The sequence below is a fragment of the Lepisosteus oculatus genome, chromosome 5, assembly GCF_040954835.1.
Source record: "Lepisosteus oculatus isolate fLepOcu1 chromosome 5, fLepOcu1.hap2, whole genome shotgun sequence".
In the NCBI taxonomy this organism is placed as follows: Eukaryota; Metazoa; Chordata; class Actinopteri; order Semionotiformes; family Lepisosteidae; genus Lepisosteus; species Lepisosteus oculatus.
In genome coordinates, this window is record NC_090700.1 from 46,414,630 (window position 1) to 46,432,696 (window position 18,067).

General features: G+C 45.5%; 1 protein-coding gene across 3 annotated transcripts in view; it reads left to right on the top strand.

Annotated features, from left to right (window-relative positions):
- The window catches only part of rnf111 (ring finger protein 111), a 49,815-nt gene that overhangs the window by 6,022 nt on the left and 25,726 nt on the right, over nucleotides 1-18,067 (top strand). For 2 of the 3 annotated variants that reach the window (XM_069190532.1, XM_069190534.1), the window contains exons 2-3: nucleotides 6,643-7,578; nucleotides 17,047-17,173. In XM_069190532.1, the coding sequence (XP_069046633.1) occupies nucleotides 6,717-7,578; nucleotides 17,047-17,173 (989 nt within the window). In that variant the 5' untranslated portion in view covers nucleotides 6,643-6,716. Of the gene's footprint in view, nucleotides 1-6,411; nucleotides 7,579-17,046; nucleotides 17,174-18,067 lie in introns of those variants that run through there. The other variant, XM_069190533.1, reaches the window with a different exon arrangement.

Below are 18,067 nucleotides of genomic sequence, written 5' to 3' on the forward strand. Positions count from 1 at the left end.
AAATTTAAGAGTCATGTTGAGAGGTCTGTCATCTGATCTGTGAAGAGAATGACAGGAAAACATTGTGTGCTTTTGCTTTTACGCCTTGGTGTGTAGCGCTTGAAAGCAGACAGGAAGTCAGGGGTTCGAGATTGATCTGGGTTCCTTCACTGCACTGGTCAGAAGTAAGTGTGAGATCCGCTTGAGGCTTTCCTCTTTGGAAATCTTGCATCGGACCAACTTACTTGCCTGCAGCTGAAATGTGCAGTCCTTGTGTACTCAAATGCCGGGGGGGGGGGGCTTCCTACCATATTTGCCCATTAATACAACTCCCTGCTTGTATCTGTTAACACTCTCCTCTCTGTGGCACAGGGGCTCATCAGCAGCTCGCGAGTGGAGGCCCAGGGGGCTGTGGCTGCTGGCAGCTTTACCACAGCAGTGCCCTGAGGAGCAGCTGCTCGTGAACCTGGAAAGCAACGCCCACGTGCTCCGTGCACAGCACCTGCCTGCAGCAGTTTGCAGTTGTTTAGGGGTTTTAGGGAAGGTCTTAATTTCGTCCACTTGAAAAACCACCCAGGGGACATGGATGAATACCAGGGGGGAAAGCACTGAAAATTGTTTTACACAAAGGGTTGTGGGAGTCTGGAACAAGATAACCAGCCCTTGATGTCTGGGCTGATATCCTGGCTTTTTTTGCAAGAAACATCTGAAGGAGATCCTTAGATCACTTCGATATGAGAAAGCAGCCAGACTAGATTTGACAGAATGGGAGCCTCTCCTGTGGTTCTGTTTCCCAAGACCACAGAGAGACTGCTGTTCCTGCAGTTACTTCGGCAGTTTGCCACATTGCCCATGGTTTCCTGGAAAAGAAGATTAAATATTCAAAGCAGATGATGATCTTGTGTCTGGTTCTCTTTGTGTTATTACCGTAGATATATATATAAATGTATGTTGAGACCCAAAAGACATTACTCTTTATCAACCAATCCCCGGAGCTCCTGTATGAAAAATAGACTCGGCACCGGAGGAGAGTCCTTGGGCTTTGTCACCGCTCTCAGGCCCGATCTGCATTGAATGTGGAACATGTGGTTCCCTCGGTCTTCTACAAGCTTCCAATGATATTTCAAGTGGAAAATAGGTTAATAATCTCCGAATTGTAGAATTGCTAGAGACCTCGAGCAGAGCGATGAGAAATAACAGAACTCGTGTGAGATTCTAGTCTTCGCAGCTGGTTTTTAGGTTTTTGCTGTAGCTGACAAAAATTGAACAAGCTTGCATCCCGGGACGGCTTGAGGTGATGGTTGTCATTTGCATTATCCACCACTGACTGTGTGACCATATAGTGGACTAGTGTTTTACTGTGGATCTGTGAGTCAGTACTCCTTGAAATGCACAAAGCCCCAGGCCTGGCAGTGCTGACTGTGTTCAAGTAGACTGTCTGCTGTTTGAGAGTGATACCGGTCCTCTATATCCCCACCCCCATTCCTCCCTCGTATTATTCCCTTTTCCTGTGTGCGTGAGTCATACCTTCGTTTGACTCATTTTTTTCTTCACGTTTATGATAGACTCCCCTGTGACTCCCCTTTGCTTACTGTCTCAGCACTGTCCTCTCTGTTGCCCCATGATAGAGGAGCACATCTTCACAGTGAGAAGGCTGGGTGTCCTCTGTCAGGCAGTCTCCCAGCTGCTTTGTAGGCTAAAGGTCTAGTCACATGTAGTCCAGGCAGTTCATCTGAAATACAGTGCAGTGTTGACACCTTAATGGCAACAGGACAATAATGAATATACATTTTTTTGTAAATGAGCGGAGGCTATTATGCCCATTTAGTCTGTTCTGCATCATTCTGGCCTGTCTGGAGCTACCGATTTTGCTGATTTTTCATTTTGTTTTATTAAAAAATATGCAGGATTTACTAGAGGGTTTGTGCCACAAATGTAGTAGCTATGTGGCACAGGCTGTTCTTGCACTCCAATGTATGTACCAGTTAACATAAACACTTCTTGGTGTTTGTCAAACAGGAGTTTCTCTCTGTTCTTGCAGCAGATGTTTTGATCTCTCTGTGCTTCTGGCAACCAGGTCAGGAGGATTTTCTATGATTACCACTTACAGGCATAGCTCCAAGGAGACGGCAGGAATTCACCAGCCCTTTCCTTCTCAAGGAGGTCTTGGCCTTTGGGGGTGTCACCTGAGTTTATCATGCATAGCAAAGTAGGAGGAGGGTGAGAAAGGCTTCTGCCCAGAGGCGCTGTGTTTGCAGTTTGTGGTGCTCTAGTGCAATCTTAAAATGCAGCGCAGTTCCAATCACCATTGGTATGCACCCGTGAAGATCAGCTGCATACATTTACAAGGGTAATGAAAGCTGGGGGTTAAGTATGCACTGTCCAGCAGGGCAGTCATTTCTCTCTCAGATGCAAATATTAACACCAGCCATTATATGGATTTCCATACTGCTTACATAGCTGGAGCAAGTGGATGCCTGGTATTGTGTAACACAAAGAAATAAACTGATACCGAAGCAATATCCATGAGCCAGCTAAGATAGGATTGCAGGGATTTGTTATATTTAGAAATGTGGAAGATCGCATACTGTCTAGAGTAGTCCGTTGCTGGGTGCTCACAACCAGATGGATTTCTTTGCCTGATCAGCTAACTGCACACATTAATGATATTGAACCCAGCATTGCTTATGGTTGCACTGTTGCCTTCAAGAATACACGCCCCTGCTTGGATTGTAGGATGAGCTCCTATAGCCTGGGGGATTATAGGATTCAGTCCAGCTGGCGCCACTTGCTGGCTGTGGCTGAGAAGCCTACAGAAGTGGTGGAGAACCCAGGCGTTTGTAAGTGGAAAGACTTTCAATTGGTTAAGGTTGATCCTCTTGGTCATAAGAGGTGTTCCCGGTTCTGGTTGGCTTTGCCATTTACACCTCTGGCACAGCTGTGCCACAATAATTGGCTGGCCTTTCAGTGCAGATCTGAAATATTGCAGGGGCATGGTGTTGGACATGGTAACTATTTGCATTTAAAGATGTGCTTATTTCTGTATAGTGAGCATCAAAAAGCACTCTTTAGGCACATATTTATTTTAAAAGGTGCACAGATTTTTGTTTTTCGCAAATCGATCATAAATGACTGTGATGCACCTGAGTAACAGTTTCTTAACCACGACTTTACCTCATTTGTAATGAGTTGATTAAGTGCAAGTGATAGGGTAATTTGACCTGTAGGATGTCAAGCCTGGTGACATTTATAAAAATAATCTTATTGAAGAACCAATATCCTTAGTAAGAGCATTGCTATGTTGGGGCACTGTTGCTCACATTTGGGCTGTTTACAGTAAGACGTGTCTAGCCTGGCAAGAAGTTGCAGTTATTTAAAACTCATAGTTCTCCTGTTCTGTGTGCTCGTGCATTGACCCACCTGGTGATATCCCACAGCTCAGGAGATAACCCAGGTATCCCCTTCACTTTGCTTCTTGCGAAATTAACAGACTGAATAACAGTGTGACTTTTTACAAAGCCCTCAGTATGTCTTTTTCTGTTTGTGCACTTGTAGCAGAGAGCACAGGTCACAGATGTGCAGGAAGTACACAAAGGTGCCAGTGTTAATACTGTCAAGCACATACAGTACGCCACAAAGGCTTCAAAGCCAGGCACATTTTATTCAGGTATTGATGTATTTGTTTTTTTTTGGATTTATATCAGTTCATGGGGAAATTGGTGCAAAGTGGATATGGTGTGTAAAATGTTAAGAAACAAAGCTTTTATCTAAGTATCTCTTCAGTTCTAACTTTGTCTATGTGAAGTATTTCCGTGTTTTTCTGGTTATGCAACTGTAAAATGGGGAGTAAATATTCCACATTTGCAAAGCCCTGCGCTGGAGCCACCAAGTGATTTTTAAGCGATTGCACTCTGTGTGCTGAAGCTGGCTATTGATCAGGGCAGACCCCTGATCAATTTCAGCTGGGTGGCTGTTTTCCTGAGGTGCTAGGCATGGTTGTCACCACCCTTTGGTGTGAGCCATGTTGCAGAAACAAGATACTGGTCACTCACGATCACACCCAGGGAGGCAGTGAGGGAATGCCCAAGAGCCCTGCCACTTTATTGGGGTCTCCTTAAACCCCCGGCTCCTCTGTGTGCTGTGAAAAGAGTGGGACAGTCCCACCACAATAATATCAAATATGGGTAAAGAGAACTGGGCAGAGTATGTAGGCTGGGTGTTAGATTTTTTTAGTTCCTTCACACTGCACTGTGATCCTTGATCATTTTTGTAATGATAATTGTTTTAGAAAGTCTATACTGCTGTGGTAGCCAGTAAATATACAATCTTCATTAGATAACACCCATATATGGTAGGGTCAGTTCTTTAAAACTGGCACAGGTAAAGGTGTTTTGAGTTGCTTGCGAGAATGTATATAGACACACACACACTTCTTTTAACTTTCCATTTTAATCCAAGGACCACGTGTTGGAAAGGCATTTCATGGTGTCCTGCTTTATCTGTACTGTAATTCAACAACTGCTGCTTAGCAAAGGCCTGTCCAACCCCTCTGCCTCATAAATCCTGCATTTCAGTCCTCTGCTCTTTTAATGATCACTCTACCAGCAGTAAAAAACATCTCCATGCTCTGGCTGGCCTGTTTACCACCTGATTACTGTTAGGTGTGATGGTTGCAGCTCAGGAGCATTTTATCAGTTGTCAACTGAACCTAGTAAATGATCTAAAAAGCCATCATATTTGCCCGTAACCACCTTGATGATGGCAACCACAAGCCATTGAAGTTGAAACACTAAAAAAGATTAGCGTTTGATGAGTCTAGCAGGTCTCTGTGGTCATCTGGCATTTTGTGGGGCACAATCTCCTACACAGGCCAAATCTCTGTGTGCAGGCAGATGTGTTCTGTGTTGGTTGGCTTTTCGTGTGCTGTGTAAATGCATTTATTTCATGAGCGGAGTCATAAATCCAGCATCTTTCCAATTTGTAGTTACTGCTCTGGAGGAGGCCTGTGTTAAAGGCAGCTGTGCTGTACTGTAGCACCATTAATGAGAAACTGAGAGGCAGCATGCTGGCTCCTTGTCGTTCGATCTGCTAGGATCTGTCTGGCATTGGAGTATGGTGGGGTGTTGGGTTGATTCGGCTGAGTTAGGCAGGTATGTGCTGTAGCATACCAAATGCATTTTTGTGCGTACTGAATGAGAGCTAAAGCATTTTAGCTGGAAAACAGCTGATTCACTTAAACCTTAATTAATGTTAGCACATACTTAGTTTTTAATACATCTGAGTTTAAATGAATAATATTCGAGTCAGAAGGCAGTGACATGAAAATCTTTGCGTTTTTCACCCTGTACTGCTTCTGTTATAAACTGTTGAGCAGGCCTCTTCCTGGTCACTGTCTGGACTCCCGTCTGGATCCTGGGGAGTCAACATGCAGACTTTTGCATGGAATAGAGCTCCTCCTCAATACTACATAAATATTCCACAGCAGCTGACCATTTCCATGCTAAAGCATGGGCTGCGTTCACTTCAAACTCATTTCATTTTTTCCCTCTGGATTCTGGAGATGAACTGTGGCTGGCAACCACTGTTAAAGTGACTCCCTTATTAGACTCATGGTCTTGAGTCAGGCTGCCTTGCATGGGGTTATTTTTGTTAGAGCAATGAGCCAGAATACACGGTTCCTTCACTCGGTACCTTGTTGCACAAGAAACATCCAACCCACCCTCAGAGACCGTCTAATACGTCTTACACTTAAAAGCACTTTGGAGCAAATGGCAGGACCCTTAGGGGTCAGAGGAGCTTTTAAATGTCAGTAACATTCAGTGGCATTTAGAACCTCCTCTCTTTGTTGCTCCTGCAACACATTCTGCATTCTTTCTAATCTGTGGGCTGGTTGCTCCCAGGTTGTTGATATTGGATTTATGCTCATCACTGCACACAGTAGCAATAGCACATGGTCACCTGGGTGTGTTGTGGCCTATTTCTGCTGATTGACATTTATAGGCACGTGGAGTCAATTCAGGGTTGGTTTCCACATAAGCTGCATGGTAAAACCTGTTTTTTTGGATGACTTGCTTAAAGCTAATTCTTTGATTAGGATATTAAGTAAAGATGCTTTTTTTGGGCTTGTTTAAATGCATTGTCTTCTTTTCTTATTTCACTTGGTTCTGTTGTAACAGGCTTAATTGTATCACTCGACTTGTTGCACTTAGTTACAGTTGCCAATGAAACTGGGACTTTAATTCTAGGACTAGTATTCAATTGTGAGTTACGAAAGTGACCTTAGCTCAAAGAATGTGTTCAATAATATGGTGTTATGTTATTGTTTTGCCTTTATTTACAGTTTAAGCAGGTACCCTGGACTGGTTTACAATCCAGTCTTTAGTCATGCATTGCCAGAAATGATGCCTAGCCCCAATTCTGAATACAGAAGAAGGCCCCTCCCTTTCAGTTTAACCTTCTGTGTTTATTAGTTTGTCACGTCTCTTGGAGAAGACTGTGACGATGCATGCCGATAATGAAACCTGGTACATGTTTATGCGCGACCACAGTAATCAAAGGAGCAGGAAGCTGTCGGCAGGTCCCCTCCTTGCGCTGCCATTCCCCCTGAAAGCTGATGGCTGTGTGCTCTCGTGTCTGGCCCTGACCTCTGTCCTGTGTTCGCAGGTCTGAGGGGATCGCCGGTCCAAGATGGACCCCTGAGTGCTGTGGCCTCCCAAGTCCTTCCTGCTGCAGCCGCCATGAAGAGTGAGGTACCGTCTGATGCTTCCCGGAGACACGAGCACCTGAAGGGGGCGCTGGCCAACCCCGAGCCCATGGAGGCAGAAAAGAGCTTCCCGGCCGACGTGGAGATGATCAGCAGCAAGGTGGGGAGCGAGTTCGCGCCCCTGTGCGCCGAGAGCCGCCACCGGCCGCTGCGGGAGGTGAGCGGGGGCCGCCGGGAGCAGGAGAAGGGCATTCCGGGGAGGAAGAAGCGCAAGAGCCAGCAGGCCGGCCCCTCGGACACGCAGGCCTGCGCCCTGAAGGAGGTGCGGACCCCAGCTTTCCCCTCCCCGCGGCACAGGCGCGGCCTGGAGGGGCAGAGCGAAGAGGACAACAACAACGAGTCGTCCTTCAGCGACTGCGCCTCCTCCCCCTCCTCCAGCCTGCGCTTCGGGGACTCGGACACGCTGAGCTCGGAGGAGGAGGGCGGGGGCGGGGGCGCGGGTGCCGGCGGGGGGGGCGGGGAGGAGCACAGCAAGGCGGCGGTCATGCGGCCCGTGCTGGCCCGGCCGCGAGGCGCCAGGCCCCACAAGTGGCCGCGGCCCGAGCCCGAGCCAGTGCTACTGAAGCGGCCCTGCCTGCACGGGCGCCGCGCGCTGCACAGGAAGCGCTTCGTCAAGGCCGGCGGCGCCTCCCAGCGGACTCAGAAGCAGAAGGAGCGGCTGCTGCTCCAGCGCAAGAAGCGAGAGGTGATCGCCAGGCGGAAGTACGCCCTGCTGCAGAGCACCAGCAGCTCCAGCGACAACGAGCTGACCAGCGATTCGTCGTCCACGTCCTCCACCGAGGCTGAGGAGGAGCTGTATGTGGATAGCCAGCCCAGCAGCACTACCGTGGCCTCAGGTACGATATGCAGCCGTTCACTGGTGATGCTGAGCTGCACTGCCAGCTACTGCGCTGCATGACATCATAGAGTCTAACTGCGCTGCATGACATCACAGCCTCTAACTGCGCTGCCTGCTACTGCACTGCATGACATCACAGAGTCTAACTGCACTGCCTGCTACTGCACTGCATGACATCACAGAGTCTAACTGCACTGCCTGCTACTGCACTGCATGACATCACAGAGTCTAACTGCACTGCCTGCTACTGCACTGCATGACATCACAGAGTCTAACTGCACTGCCTGCTACTGCACTGCATGACATCACAGAGTCTAACTGCACTGCCTGCTACTGCACTGCATGACATCACAGAGTCTAACTGCACTGCCTGCTACTGCACTGCATGACATCACAGAGTCTAACTGCACTGCCTGCTACTGCACTGCATGACATCACAGAGTCTAACTGCGCTGCCTGCTACTGCACTGCATGACATCACAGAGTCTAACTGCGCTGCCTGCTACTGCACTGCATGACATCACAGAGTCTAACTGCGCTGCCTGCTACTGCACTGCATGACATCACAGAGTCTAACTGCGCTGCCTGCTACTGCACTTAAACCTCATCACATCACAGCCTCTAACTGCACTGCCTGCTACTGCACTGCACAGCAGCATCCAGCAAACAAACTTTCCAGCATTGGCATGTTTTGGGTTTATATTAAAAGGAATTTAGGTACACATAGTGCACATGTACTAAACAATTGAATAGCTGTTTATTTCAGTTAGTGGGAATTTGTGAACAATTATTTGCAGCTTAAAAGATAAAAGATAAAGCTCACTCACTAACGCAAGGGGGCTAGTTATGTTTTAAAGATAAGGCTGGTTACCTGAGTGCATTGCTGCCTCTTAGAAAATATTGTGGCACAGTGGACATGGGTGCAATTCCTGGGGTGCTGTTGAGTTTGTATGTAGGCTCCGGCTCCCCTGCAACCTGGATTTGGATAAAGTGTTTAGAGAATGGATGGATGGATTTGAGTTGAAATCTTGTTGTTCTGACTCAACTCCATTGTGAAGCATAAACATAAGCATTTCACAGTCAGCGGAGAGTCCTTTGTAATTTGTATGTCTTGAAGTCCTTGAACTCTTATAGTTATCAGTCAAGGGAAGGGAAAGGTATTCTTTCTTAAATAAATATGTAATCTAAAAATTGCCTACTATCAGGGTTTGTCCTTTATACTTCCTAGAAACAGTGTCCTTCTCCCTGCAGTGAGGGAGTTCTTGTGCTGTGCTTTTTCTAAATCCATTTTGATGTTGTTGTCAACACAGCAGCATGTCATGTGATCCTGTGAATATGTTAGAGCCACCTAAACATGAACACTGTCAGATGAGACTAGCTTTTGCAGAGGTGTTTGTATGGTTCCAAACACAGTGCAGTATTACGTTATTTCATCCCACACACATTCATATTTTGCCAGGAACCAGAATCATTTGGGGATTGTGTTGTTTTCAAGGATCTTGTTTGTTTTCAAAACAGGAAATAGTAAAAGGTCTAGATAACCTCAAAAAGTTGTCTTGCACATTGCTGTAGCTCCAGAAGGCTGTAGCTTGTGGAAGTGTTCATTTAACTTTTAAATTGTCAGCCTTCTGCTTGTTCTGATATTACTTTATGAGCCTGGCCCTCTGGGGTCTGTCAGCAGTTCATTGACTTTGTTCTGGCATGTGCAAATGTTTCTTTAGCACCAATCAACATTATTGCCATTCTTGAGAAGCAGATAGGAAATCTGTGAATTCTTTGCCCTTCTCCATTCTCCCTTACCTCCCCCTCCCTCTCTTTTCTCTCCCCTTCTCTGTCTCTTCACCCTTGATGCAGTTGTTTGGTTAGATTGTCAGAGCCTTTGGAGTTCCAGCCCTGGCAGCCTGTTCAATAACTCAGGAAAGCTGTGGAAACTGGACTGATTGATAGATCAGACCTCATGACTCATTAATGAATAGAACGTCCTAACAAGGGAATGCGCAGGGGATTTCATGGCATTATTCAGAGATGAACCATTCCTTTCAAAACGCACTCTCATTCTTCAGATCTCTTTTGTTTTTAGAAAATCAATCCTGTTGCATGGAGATTTGAGCATTTGAGGGGGAAGAGGGTCAAATTCTGTTGATGCGACTCATGTGCAGCTCTGCACGCTTAAGCTATCACCAGTGATTTTTATTCATTTCCCCGCCCTATAAACCAAAGTGCTTTGTTAAGAGTCCTTGGCAGAGCTTTAAAATATGTTCCTTAATAGACTTGTATAGCTCCATCAAGATGAAGCTTGCTTGCTCACTTGCTCAGTTTTCTAAAAAAAAAAAGTTTAGGTTTTTAAGATCGTCATTATGGTTTTTTCTTATTTTTTTATGTTCTGTGTGAAAACCTGTGAGTTGCGACTCGCACGTGGTTTACATTTTCAATTTGGGTGTTTTCAGTGAGAGGCAGGTTACAAAATGTGAATTTCAGAAGCCTCACTGTTCTTTGCATGGTGCATGATAGAAGCAAAGGCGTCGATCCTTTAGAATAAGGAAATCCAGAGGACACAAATGGAAACTTAACACAGGGGTTTGTAGGAGTCTGGACCCCTCGACCCAGCTATATTGTAGAAGCTGATTTCCTGCCTTCTTTCAGAAAACAGCTGGATCCTCAAGTAAGTTAGCTGCTGACCAGTCGATGGGCTGCATGGCCTCTCGTTTGTGTCCTTGCCTACACATGCAGTGGTCAGCTGTGGCCCCAGGTATTCAGACTGGATAGTTGACAAAGTGGAAGTCCTTGAGATCGGGGATGGGGAGGGGATTTTTAACATGTTAAGGCTGGTACGAGATTTAGCCAGTTTCTTCTGGAGCAGGAGGGAGTTGTGGTTGAGGATGGCTGAAGCTGTACCAGGCGGCCAGTGAGGAGAGAGTATGGCGGACCAAATCAGCAGGGGCTGAAACAGCTGGGAGGCGTCAGCGGTCCTTGCTGTTCTCAGGAGCTCCATAGGGTGCTCGGTCAAGTACTGCTCGGCGGAGGATGGCATGAATGATCCGAGCAAGGCACCAGTTTTGACTAGTAGTAGTAGCCTTCTCTGTGAAAGACAAGTCATCCTAGGCCTTGTTCATTGCAATGCTGAAATTGTATTCTGCAGCATATGTTAGTGACAGATTTATTTGGTTTTGTTCCCTTGCATTATATGTGAAAAATAATATGAGCTGAATACAGAATCCATAATATAAGATGGCTCAGTATGGGAAAAGTCAGGGTTCCCTCAGAAATGGGGCTTTTTGAGCCATTCAAGTGTTTCAAAAACTCCTTACAGCTCGTAAATTATATAGAAAAACCTACAGAGCTACACTTGCAAAGGCAGAGAACTGTTTTGCTATGCTGTAGAAACTCCCCGGGAAAATCCATATAAGGCAACTTTCACAAGCTTTTCATTTTTTTGTTTGATCACAGCATAATTTTGTTTAATTGCTTTCCTATTTCTGAGTTCTCTTTTTCTGCTGTTAATGCACTTCTGGACTTGGAGCTTGTTAGTTTGCGATGGTTTTGCTGTTTAACTTCTAAACATATCCTAATAAATGAGACATCACATTGCAGTGCTGGTGTGGTGAGCCGGTGCTTTGCAGCTCTTTCGTAAGCTGTCGAGGTTGGAGAATGATGTGTTTACGCATTTTCATTTCCTGTTGGGCAGGCACTCTCGCAGAGCAGCTGTATGTACATGCTGTTGGGTAACTGGCACGGCTTTTCCAGGCATCCTCTTACTTTTCAAGGCCTTCCAGATTCTCCGTCGAGCTCACCGCTGAAAGAAAAACTTAGCAGCAGAATCTAAATGGGGCTTAGCAAGGCGGGGAGCAAACCCGACAAACCACGCCGATCGACTGAGTGCTGTAGCTGCGCGCTTACCTGCCACTTCCTTTACCGGACTGTCGGAGCCTGTGTACAGCGATCACAGCTCGTCACGTGCTTTTCAAAGCTTAACCAGCTTCACAGCAGCTGATCGTGAGTACTTCAGCAGATGTTATTGAGCCGCAGAGAGAAACTATCTGCATCTGGACGCATCAAAATGTGTACCTATTGAACTGTTAAGGTGCCAGGTTTTGCTTTTTGTAGGGCCACAAATGCTTGTTATTGAAATGCCTTTATATCCAGCATTGGGAAAAATGTTTCAGGCACTTCCGAAATAATTGCTTGGTAGTGTCAATACCCTACAATTGCAGTTGCTTTTTGTTTATGCATGTTTTCCATTTATCACCCTCCCCCCAACAATAGCTTCACTGTGCCACTTGACAGTAGTGTAGACTCCATTCAAGAATGCAAGAATGCAGTGCCTGGGGGAAAGGAACTGTGCTAACCAGCATATAGACCATGGGGAAAAAGGTCAGCGGTGAAGATGTGGGTTCGCAGAGCCACAGCACAGTCCCCGTGGAATTCGGGACTGACCAAGTAGCCGTGCCTCATGCCGAATTTCCAGAGCTCAACATGGCAGTGGGAACTCTTGTCTGGTGGCCAGTGTAGGGAGTATTTGTGCCCCACCTCCAAAAATGTTCTTATCCCACAGCCTTGTGAGTTACAGCGAGGTTATCTACAGAACCCTGCCAAATTAGAAGGAACTGCTTTAATGGAGATGCAGTACAGCTCTGGCAAAAAAGCAGCAAGCACTAACATGTGCTAGCTTGGCCTTGCAGAACATGGAGGAGCTGATGCAGACGACCATGCAGGAGGCATTCATACAACGAATTGGGTAGTTCCACTCTTTTGATTTGGGTTTCTGTTGCTGTACGTTTCAGCATAATAATGTTAATGCATAGGTCTATGTGAAACCTATTTAAAATAAGAGCTATTTAACTATCCTTTCCTGGTGTCTATTATGTGTTCGTGCCAAAAGAACTCGCATTATAGCAGGAAGAATGAAAATGCATGTCACTTCTTTGAAGGTGTTCCCTTGGAGTTTTGACTTCCAATGTTAGGGGCCCAAAGTGTTTCCTTTTGATCTCATTTCGGATGCCTTATGCCCTGGGCAGTGTCTCCCTTAAGAGATCCAATCTATTTAAACCTCTAGCAGCTAGAAGAACCTTTAAAAAAAAAAACGCTGCGAGACCATTCCCAGAGTTATGGCGCTTTTCCATCTAAAGATTCCTCATTGCCAAATTTGTGTTTTTTTCATTTAGATTTTATAGCTTTTGTAAATAGAATAAATACTTGGCCTGTCAATCGAAGTAGATAGAACATGCAACATACTCTACCTTTGTTTATGTGGCTGAAATGGAGCAATGCCCCTCTCTGCCAGGATAACTGTTAATAGGTGACCTTTGAGTTCTCCGCAAGGCTGTAGAGGTTGAATGCCCCAAGACACTGTCTGCATAATTACATTTCTGTAACCCTGAAGCCTGTTTTTTAGAAGTGTAAGAATAGTCTTCATAGCATTGTGGTGTTATTTCATGAACAGACACAGTGAGGCTTTGTTTACAATTGTGAGTCCTAATACCCAGCAGATCACCTAAAGAGAAGTGTCCCTGGAGAATTCTGACATTCTCAAGAGGTATAGTTTCTGAGCCATGTGTTTATTTATTCTTTGTTTCCTTAGAAATAAACATTTCCTGCCCCTAAATAAATAGACATATGTGTGAATATGTATAACCCTGGCCTAATTAGGGAGAGAAAACACTGTAACAACTGTTCATTTTAATCGGAGCCGGGATTGTTGGGGTTCTCCCCTGTGTCTTCTCCTCGTTGGCGTGACAACATGCTCCTTCGTGGTTCTGTGTTTAAGCCCTGCTTTGAAGTCTGAATCCAGGCTTCTTTGTATGGCTGTGACCCCCACCCTGAGTGCGGTAAGGGGGCAGGTTAGAGATTACCCAGCTGACGTTCTGTATAGTGTCCTCTGTACAGCTACCTTGACTGACCTACATGCAGCCCTTGGGGATGAATTGAGAATATGAAATTATAGCTGGTTCAAAACCCTGGTCTAAACAGTACATCAAATATTTGGAAAATTCCTATGCTTAAACTACCTCTTTTTCATTCACAATGATTTGTGTGTACACTAGAAATGAATATGTTGTGGTTGTTCTACCTGATTTAGATGGTCAGTACAGTAGAGGATTCCTGGCAGTTATCAGACGGCTGGTATTTTTCACGTTCTGCCTCATTAGACCCCTTTTGATGTCCGTAAAAGCTGTTCTGTGTTTTCTGAAATCCCTGGGCAGATTCTTACACGCGTGATTGCAAAGACGTGTGGTTTCATTTTTCAGTGCCTTTTTTTTTTTTAGTCTTTGACATAGGAAGGATTACCACCATAGCAGGATGCCTTGATTATTGCACAAGCTGTAACACTGCCGAGCTGTGTGTCAGCTCTGCGTTTGAGATTTTGTGATTCTTTCCCTGCATTTTTTTTCTACGTTAAACATTGTAAAATTTTAAAAACATTGTCCCTTCGCTGGTCAGTGATCATCGTCATATTTGTTACAAGCAGCTTTAGAAGGAAATGCGATTGCTCGTCTTGCCCGTTTGGCTGCGCGAATACAGCAGCGCGTTCTCTGGGGTTTCTGCAGCACTGAAAGCAAGCTGAGAGGATCAGTGAAGAGGAGCTTTGTTCATGTTGCATTTCAGGAAATTCCCCAGTGATTTCATCACGCGTTCATGATGTACGATTAGAGAGGGGCTGTGGTGGGGGAGCAGGCCGTGCTGAGGGAGTGGAAGGTTCTGTGGGGGTTGATGACTTTGCACAGCACCCCTGGTCTTTTACTGTGATTGAGTTGTCTCTGTTAGTGTCTCTTTTTATTCTGCTTCAGCACTCCAGTACGATCCTGTGAAGACAACCCGTTGTGACATTGTATACTGCACAAAATTAAATGGGTGCAGAATTTAGTTTGTAAAATTAAAATGCGTTGAGGAGAGAATGATATGCTATCTTAATAATGGAAATAGCACTTAAAAAGTAGTTTCAGCTGTTATTTAAAAAAAAACAACTATCATTGATCAAAAAAACAATGAAAGTTTCACTCAGGCAATCCTTTTGGATGGAAAAGAGTTTTGTAAATTGAAGGAATTATTAAAAGAAACACGAGAAGGCAGGTTGATGTGTGTCGTCTTGAATCATTGTGTTTATACCATCCTTAATAATCCTTGGATGCAGTTCCTGTTCAGAAATGCCTGTAATGGTATTGCAGGAAGTCAAATCTGTGTGTGCACCTGAAGAACACATTTGTCACCCAAGCCGGGGAGCTGTAAGCAAACAGTTTCCTGCCAGTGCTGGGAATGTAAAAATTGTTGATCTGTTTCTCAGAAAGAGCTTAGCAACTTTTCATAGAGCCGTGGGGCTGAGGGAGGAGGGACTTTAGGTTGTGCGCAAATGAAAAGATGGTACGGGCATTTTATCGAATTAGTGGCTGTGCAGGAAGAGAATAAATCGAGGCTCCAATTACACTGTCTCCCTGGTGTAGTATTGCTGATATATTGGAAAGTCTTCTACCTTAATATAAGTGTTTCTGGGTGCAAGTTCTGAAAGCCTGGAGAGAAGAGGGCTGTTTTATTTTCAAGGAAACCACTTTTGTCAATATTTTTGGTTAAACTTTTTTGTTAGTATTTTTGTTTGGAATAGAATATTGCATGCTTGTCTTGGCTTGCAGCTGCAGACCTGATTCAGCTCCCACTAGAGGAGAGGCGCAACCTTCAGAAACAGCACAGGTCGCCTGTTCTCCCACCTAATGGTACTTATTGGGTCGAGCTCTGCCTGTTGCACTCCACTGCTGGCAGAATCCCAGTCACAGTTGGCTCATGACATGTCTCTGCCTCAAACCCGCATGCATAGAACTCAGCCCTTCATTAAATGGCAAAGTCGTGATCACTGCTCAATTTCACTCTGCTCGGGTCCTGCATGGTACTTGAGTTGAATGCCTTTACCACTTCAGTCACTCAGGAGCCCCCCATGGACACCATTTGTGCTGCTGTTGATTGGGTGTTCATCCGTGTGTTTTTCTGAGGGATGACCATATATGATGCATTGGCATAGTTAAACTGCAAGATTCCTGTTTTGACATGAGTAAAAATGATGATTGCAGATTTAAGTGGATTATTGGATTATTTTGGTGGTTTATTAGTGATTGTACAATCCAAGGACTGAAAATAAAAGAAAACCAGGTTTGTACACCTTATTCCTAGCTAATATTTTGAATGATTCGCATAAATTAGAAAAGAGGAATATTTTTTACTTCGAATTAAAAGGAAACCATGTACGTTCGTCATGTACTGTAGGTAAGCAGTTGTACCTTTTGTCTGAGAACAGTAAAACGGTTTTGATGGAAACTGTGTTGTACGTGATCCGATTGCTTGCTGGTGTCTGTGGAAATCGTCCCAGGATCACTAGCTCCTGTTGTAAACTATTCTGGAGTCCGCTGTCGTTCGAGCAGCAAAAGAAGGAAAGGCGAAAAGCATAATGACCTCTCCGGAAAGAAATCCAGGTTAAACGTGTATCCAATCATCCTTGGACCCAGAGTTACATTATTTTCTCCTTGTAATCCGATGTGCTGGAGAGGAGGAGAGAATGAGGTCACGTTCTCCGTGGTGAAATTGGAGTGGGAGAAGGAGGGGGGCAGCGGCAGGCCGAGCGAGGGGCTGGCTGGAAGCGGCCTGTGCGTTTGTAGGGGGTGGTATGAGCCGTGATGGGAGAGAGCTCCCCAAGCCACCGCAAGTCAGCACTGGAGAAGGGAGCTGCAGACTCGCTCGGCCTCGAACGCTCGGTGCCACGTGGGAGAAGGTGTAAAAATAACTCGTAAAAGCAACAGCGCAAGTTCTTTGCGGGGAACAAGACTCGTTCAGCGGCTCGGGTCTGAAAGTTTGATGATAATTATAGAGCGGCAGCAGTCGAAGGCAGAGAAAATGTCATTTTTTTTTTTTACTGTAAGCTTCAAAGATGGTTTTTGCATGCTTTAACATAAGAGAAAAACCTGTCCCAAGCATGCCTCCCCTTCCTCGAGCAAGAGTGTGCAATGTTAGACCTGACTTCAAAGTCAGGCGCTTCATGATGGTTTGCAGAGTAGGCTCCCTAGAATGTCTTGAGAGTCATTTGGGCTCTCTAATCCGGACTCGGACTCAGAAGGCAATACCCAGTGCCTCAATTCTCAGCCTGAGGGCTTATGAAAGCTCCAAGACAATCCAGCATGTCTTCAAGAAGAAGCAACAAATATTTCACCCCAAGATTGAGTAACGTATAAAATCGGCATTCTTACGCAGTGCTAAGATTTGTTTTGGTTAATCTGTTCTGACGGAGTCGTAGTGCATTTGTTGACCTGCACTTCTGCCTGTTTACATGAGTATTTAATAAAAGCCTTATCTAATTTTACTTTGGAGGTTCCTTAGTGATTGTTCCAACTTTCAGATCCCTCCCACCGTCCAGAACAATTCAATGTGCCGAATCCGTGAGACAGCTCTTCCCACTCCCCTGATCCGTGTTTTTATTTGCGTCTTCCTGCAGGAGCCCTGGACGAGGATGTGGTGGTCATCGAGGCCACCCCCGCCCCGCCAGTCCCCGCCAGCGAGGAGATCAACGTCACCTCCACGGACAGCGAGGTGGAGATCGTGACCGTGGGAGACAGCTGCAGGTGAGTTGAGGGTGAGGTGGTGGGGTGTCGTGCTTTTCCCTGTGCCTATCTGCTTATGTCCTGCCACCCCCATTCATCAAGAGAAGCCCATCATGATGTCAAAATCAGGGACACGCTGAAGACCTGACACTAAACAAAATCATCAAATACGTGGACGTTATTCACCATGGGTTTTCACAAGTTTTTATTTAGTCATTCAGACATTAATCTTTCCATAATTTCTCCTTGTTTAGTACCACACCTTTTTTTGTGTGTCGTTGCTTGTTGTGGCATTTATAGTTTCAGCTCAATCCATGGTAACATCAAACAGGAAACTTTTTTTTTGCCTTCGTGCTTCTTTGTTACGGTGTTACTCTGCCAGCCTTTGAAGATATCAGGCTACCCAGCCAGGTAAAACGCCGATCCTGTCAGGACCTCTTTCCATCTCAGCCCAGGGTTGTAGTAGCCTGAGCCAAGCATTCCTATACATTGTTCAGGAATGCTACGGAGATGGATGTGTCCCAGCAACTCTTCCCTGTGCTGTGGGACACTGCTGTGTCTCCCACCCACCATGGTAGATCTCAGCAGCCTATTACTAACGTTAGGGTGTGAGAATGGCTATACCACATACACGGGAGCCATGTGGGAATTCCTGCAGAGAAAGGAAATCTCTCGGGTCCTTGATCCAAAATGTTTCAATGAACTAATTATCAAAGCTGATATGAATTAACCTTTGTTATCAAAGCTTTCAGAAAGTGGTGTCGTAAATCCTGTTTTTTGTTGTACTGTTGATTCAGTCTGACATGCAATTTAAATAGGCAGGACTGGATTGTGAATGCATTCTTCAGGCACTTCTAAGACAGTCACAGCTGTTGCTATAGCTGTGTGCTCTGAGGGCAAGCCTCATCTAGTAAT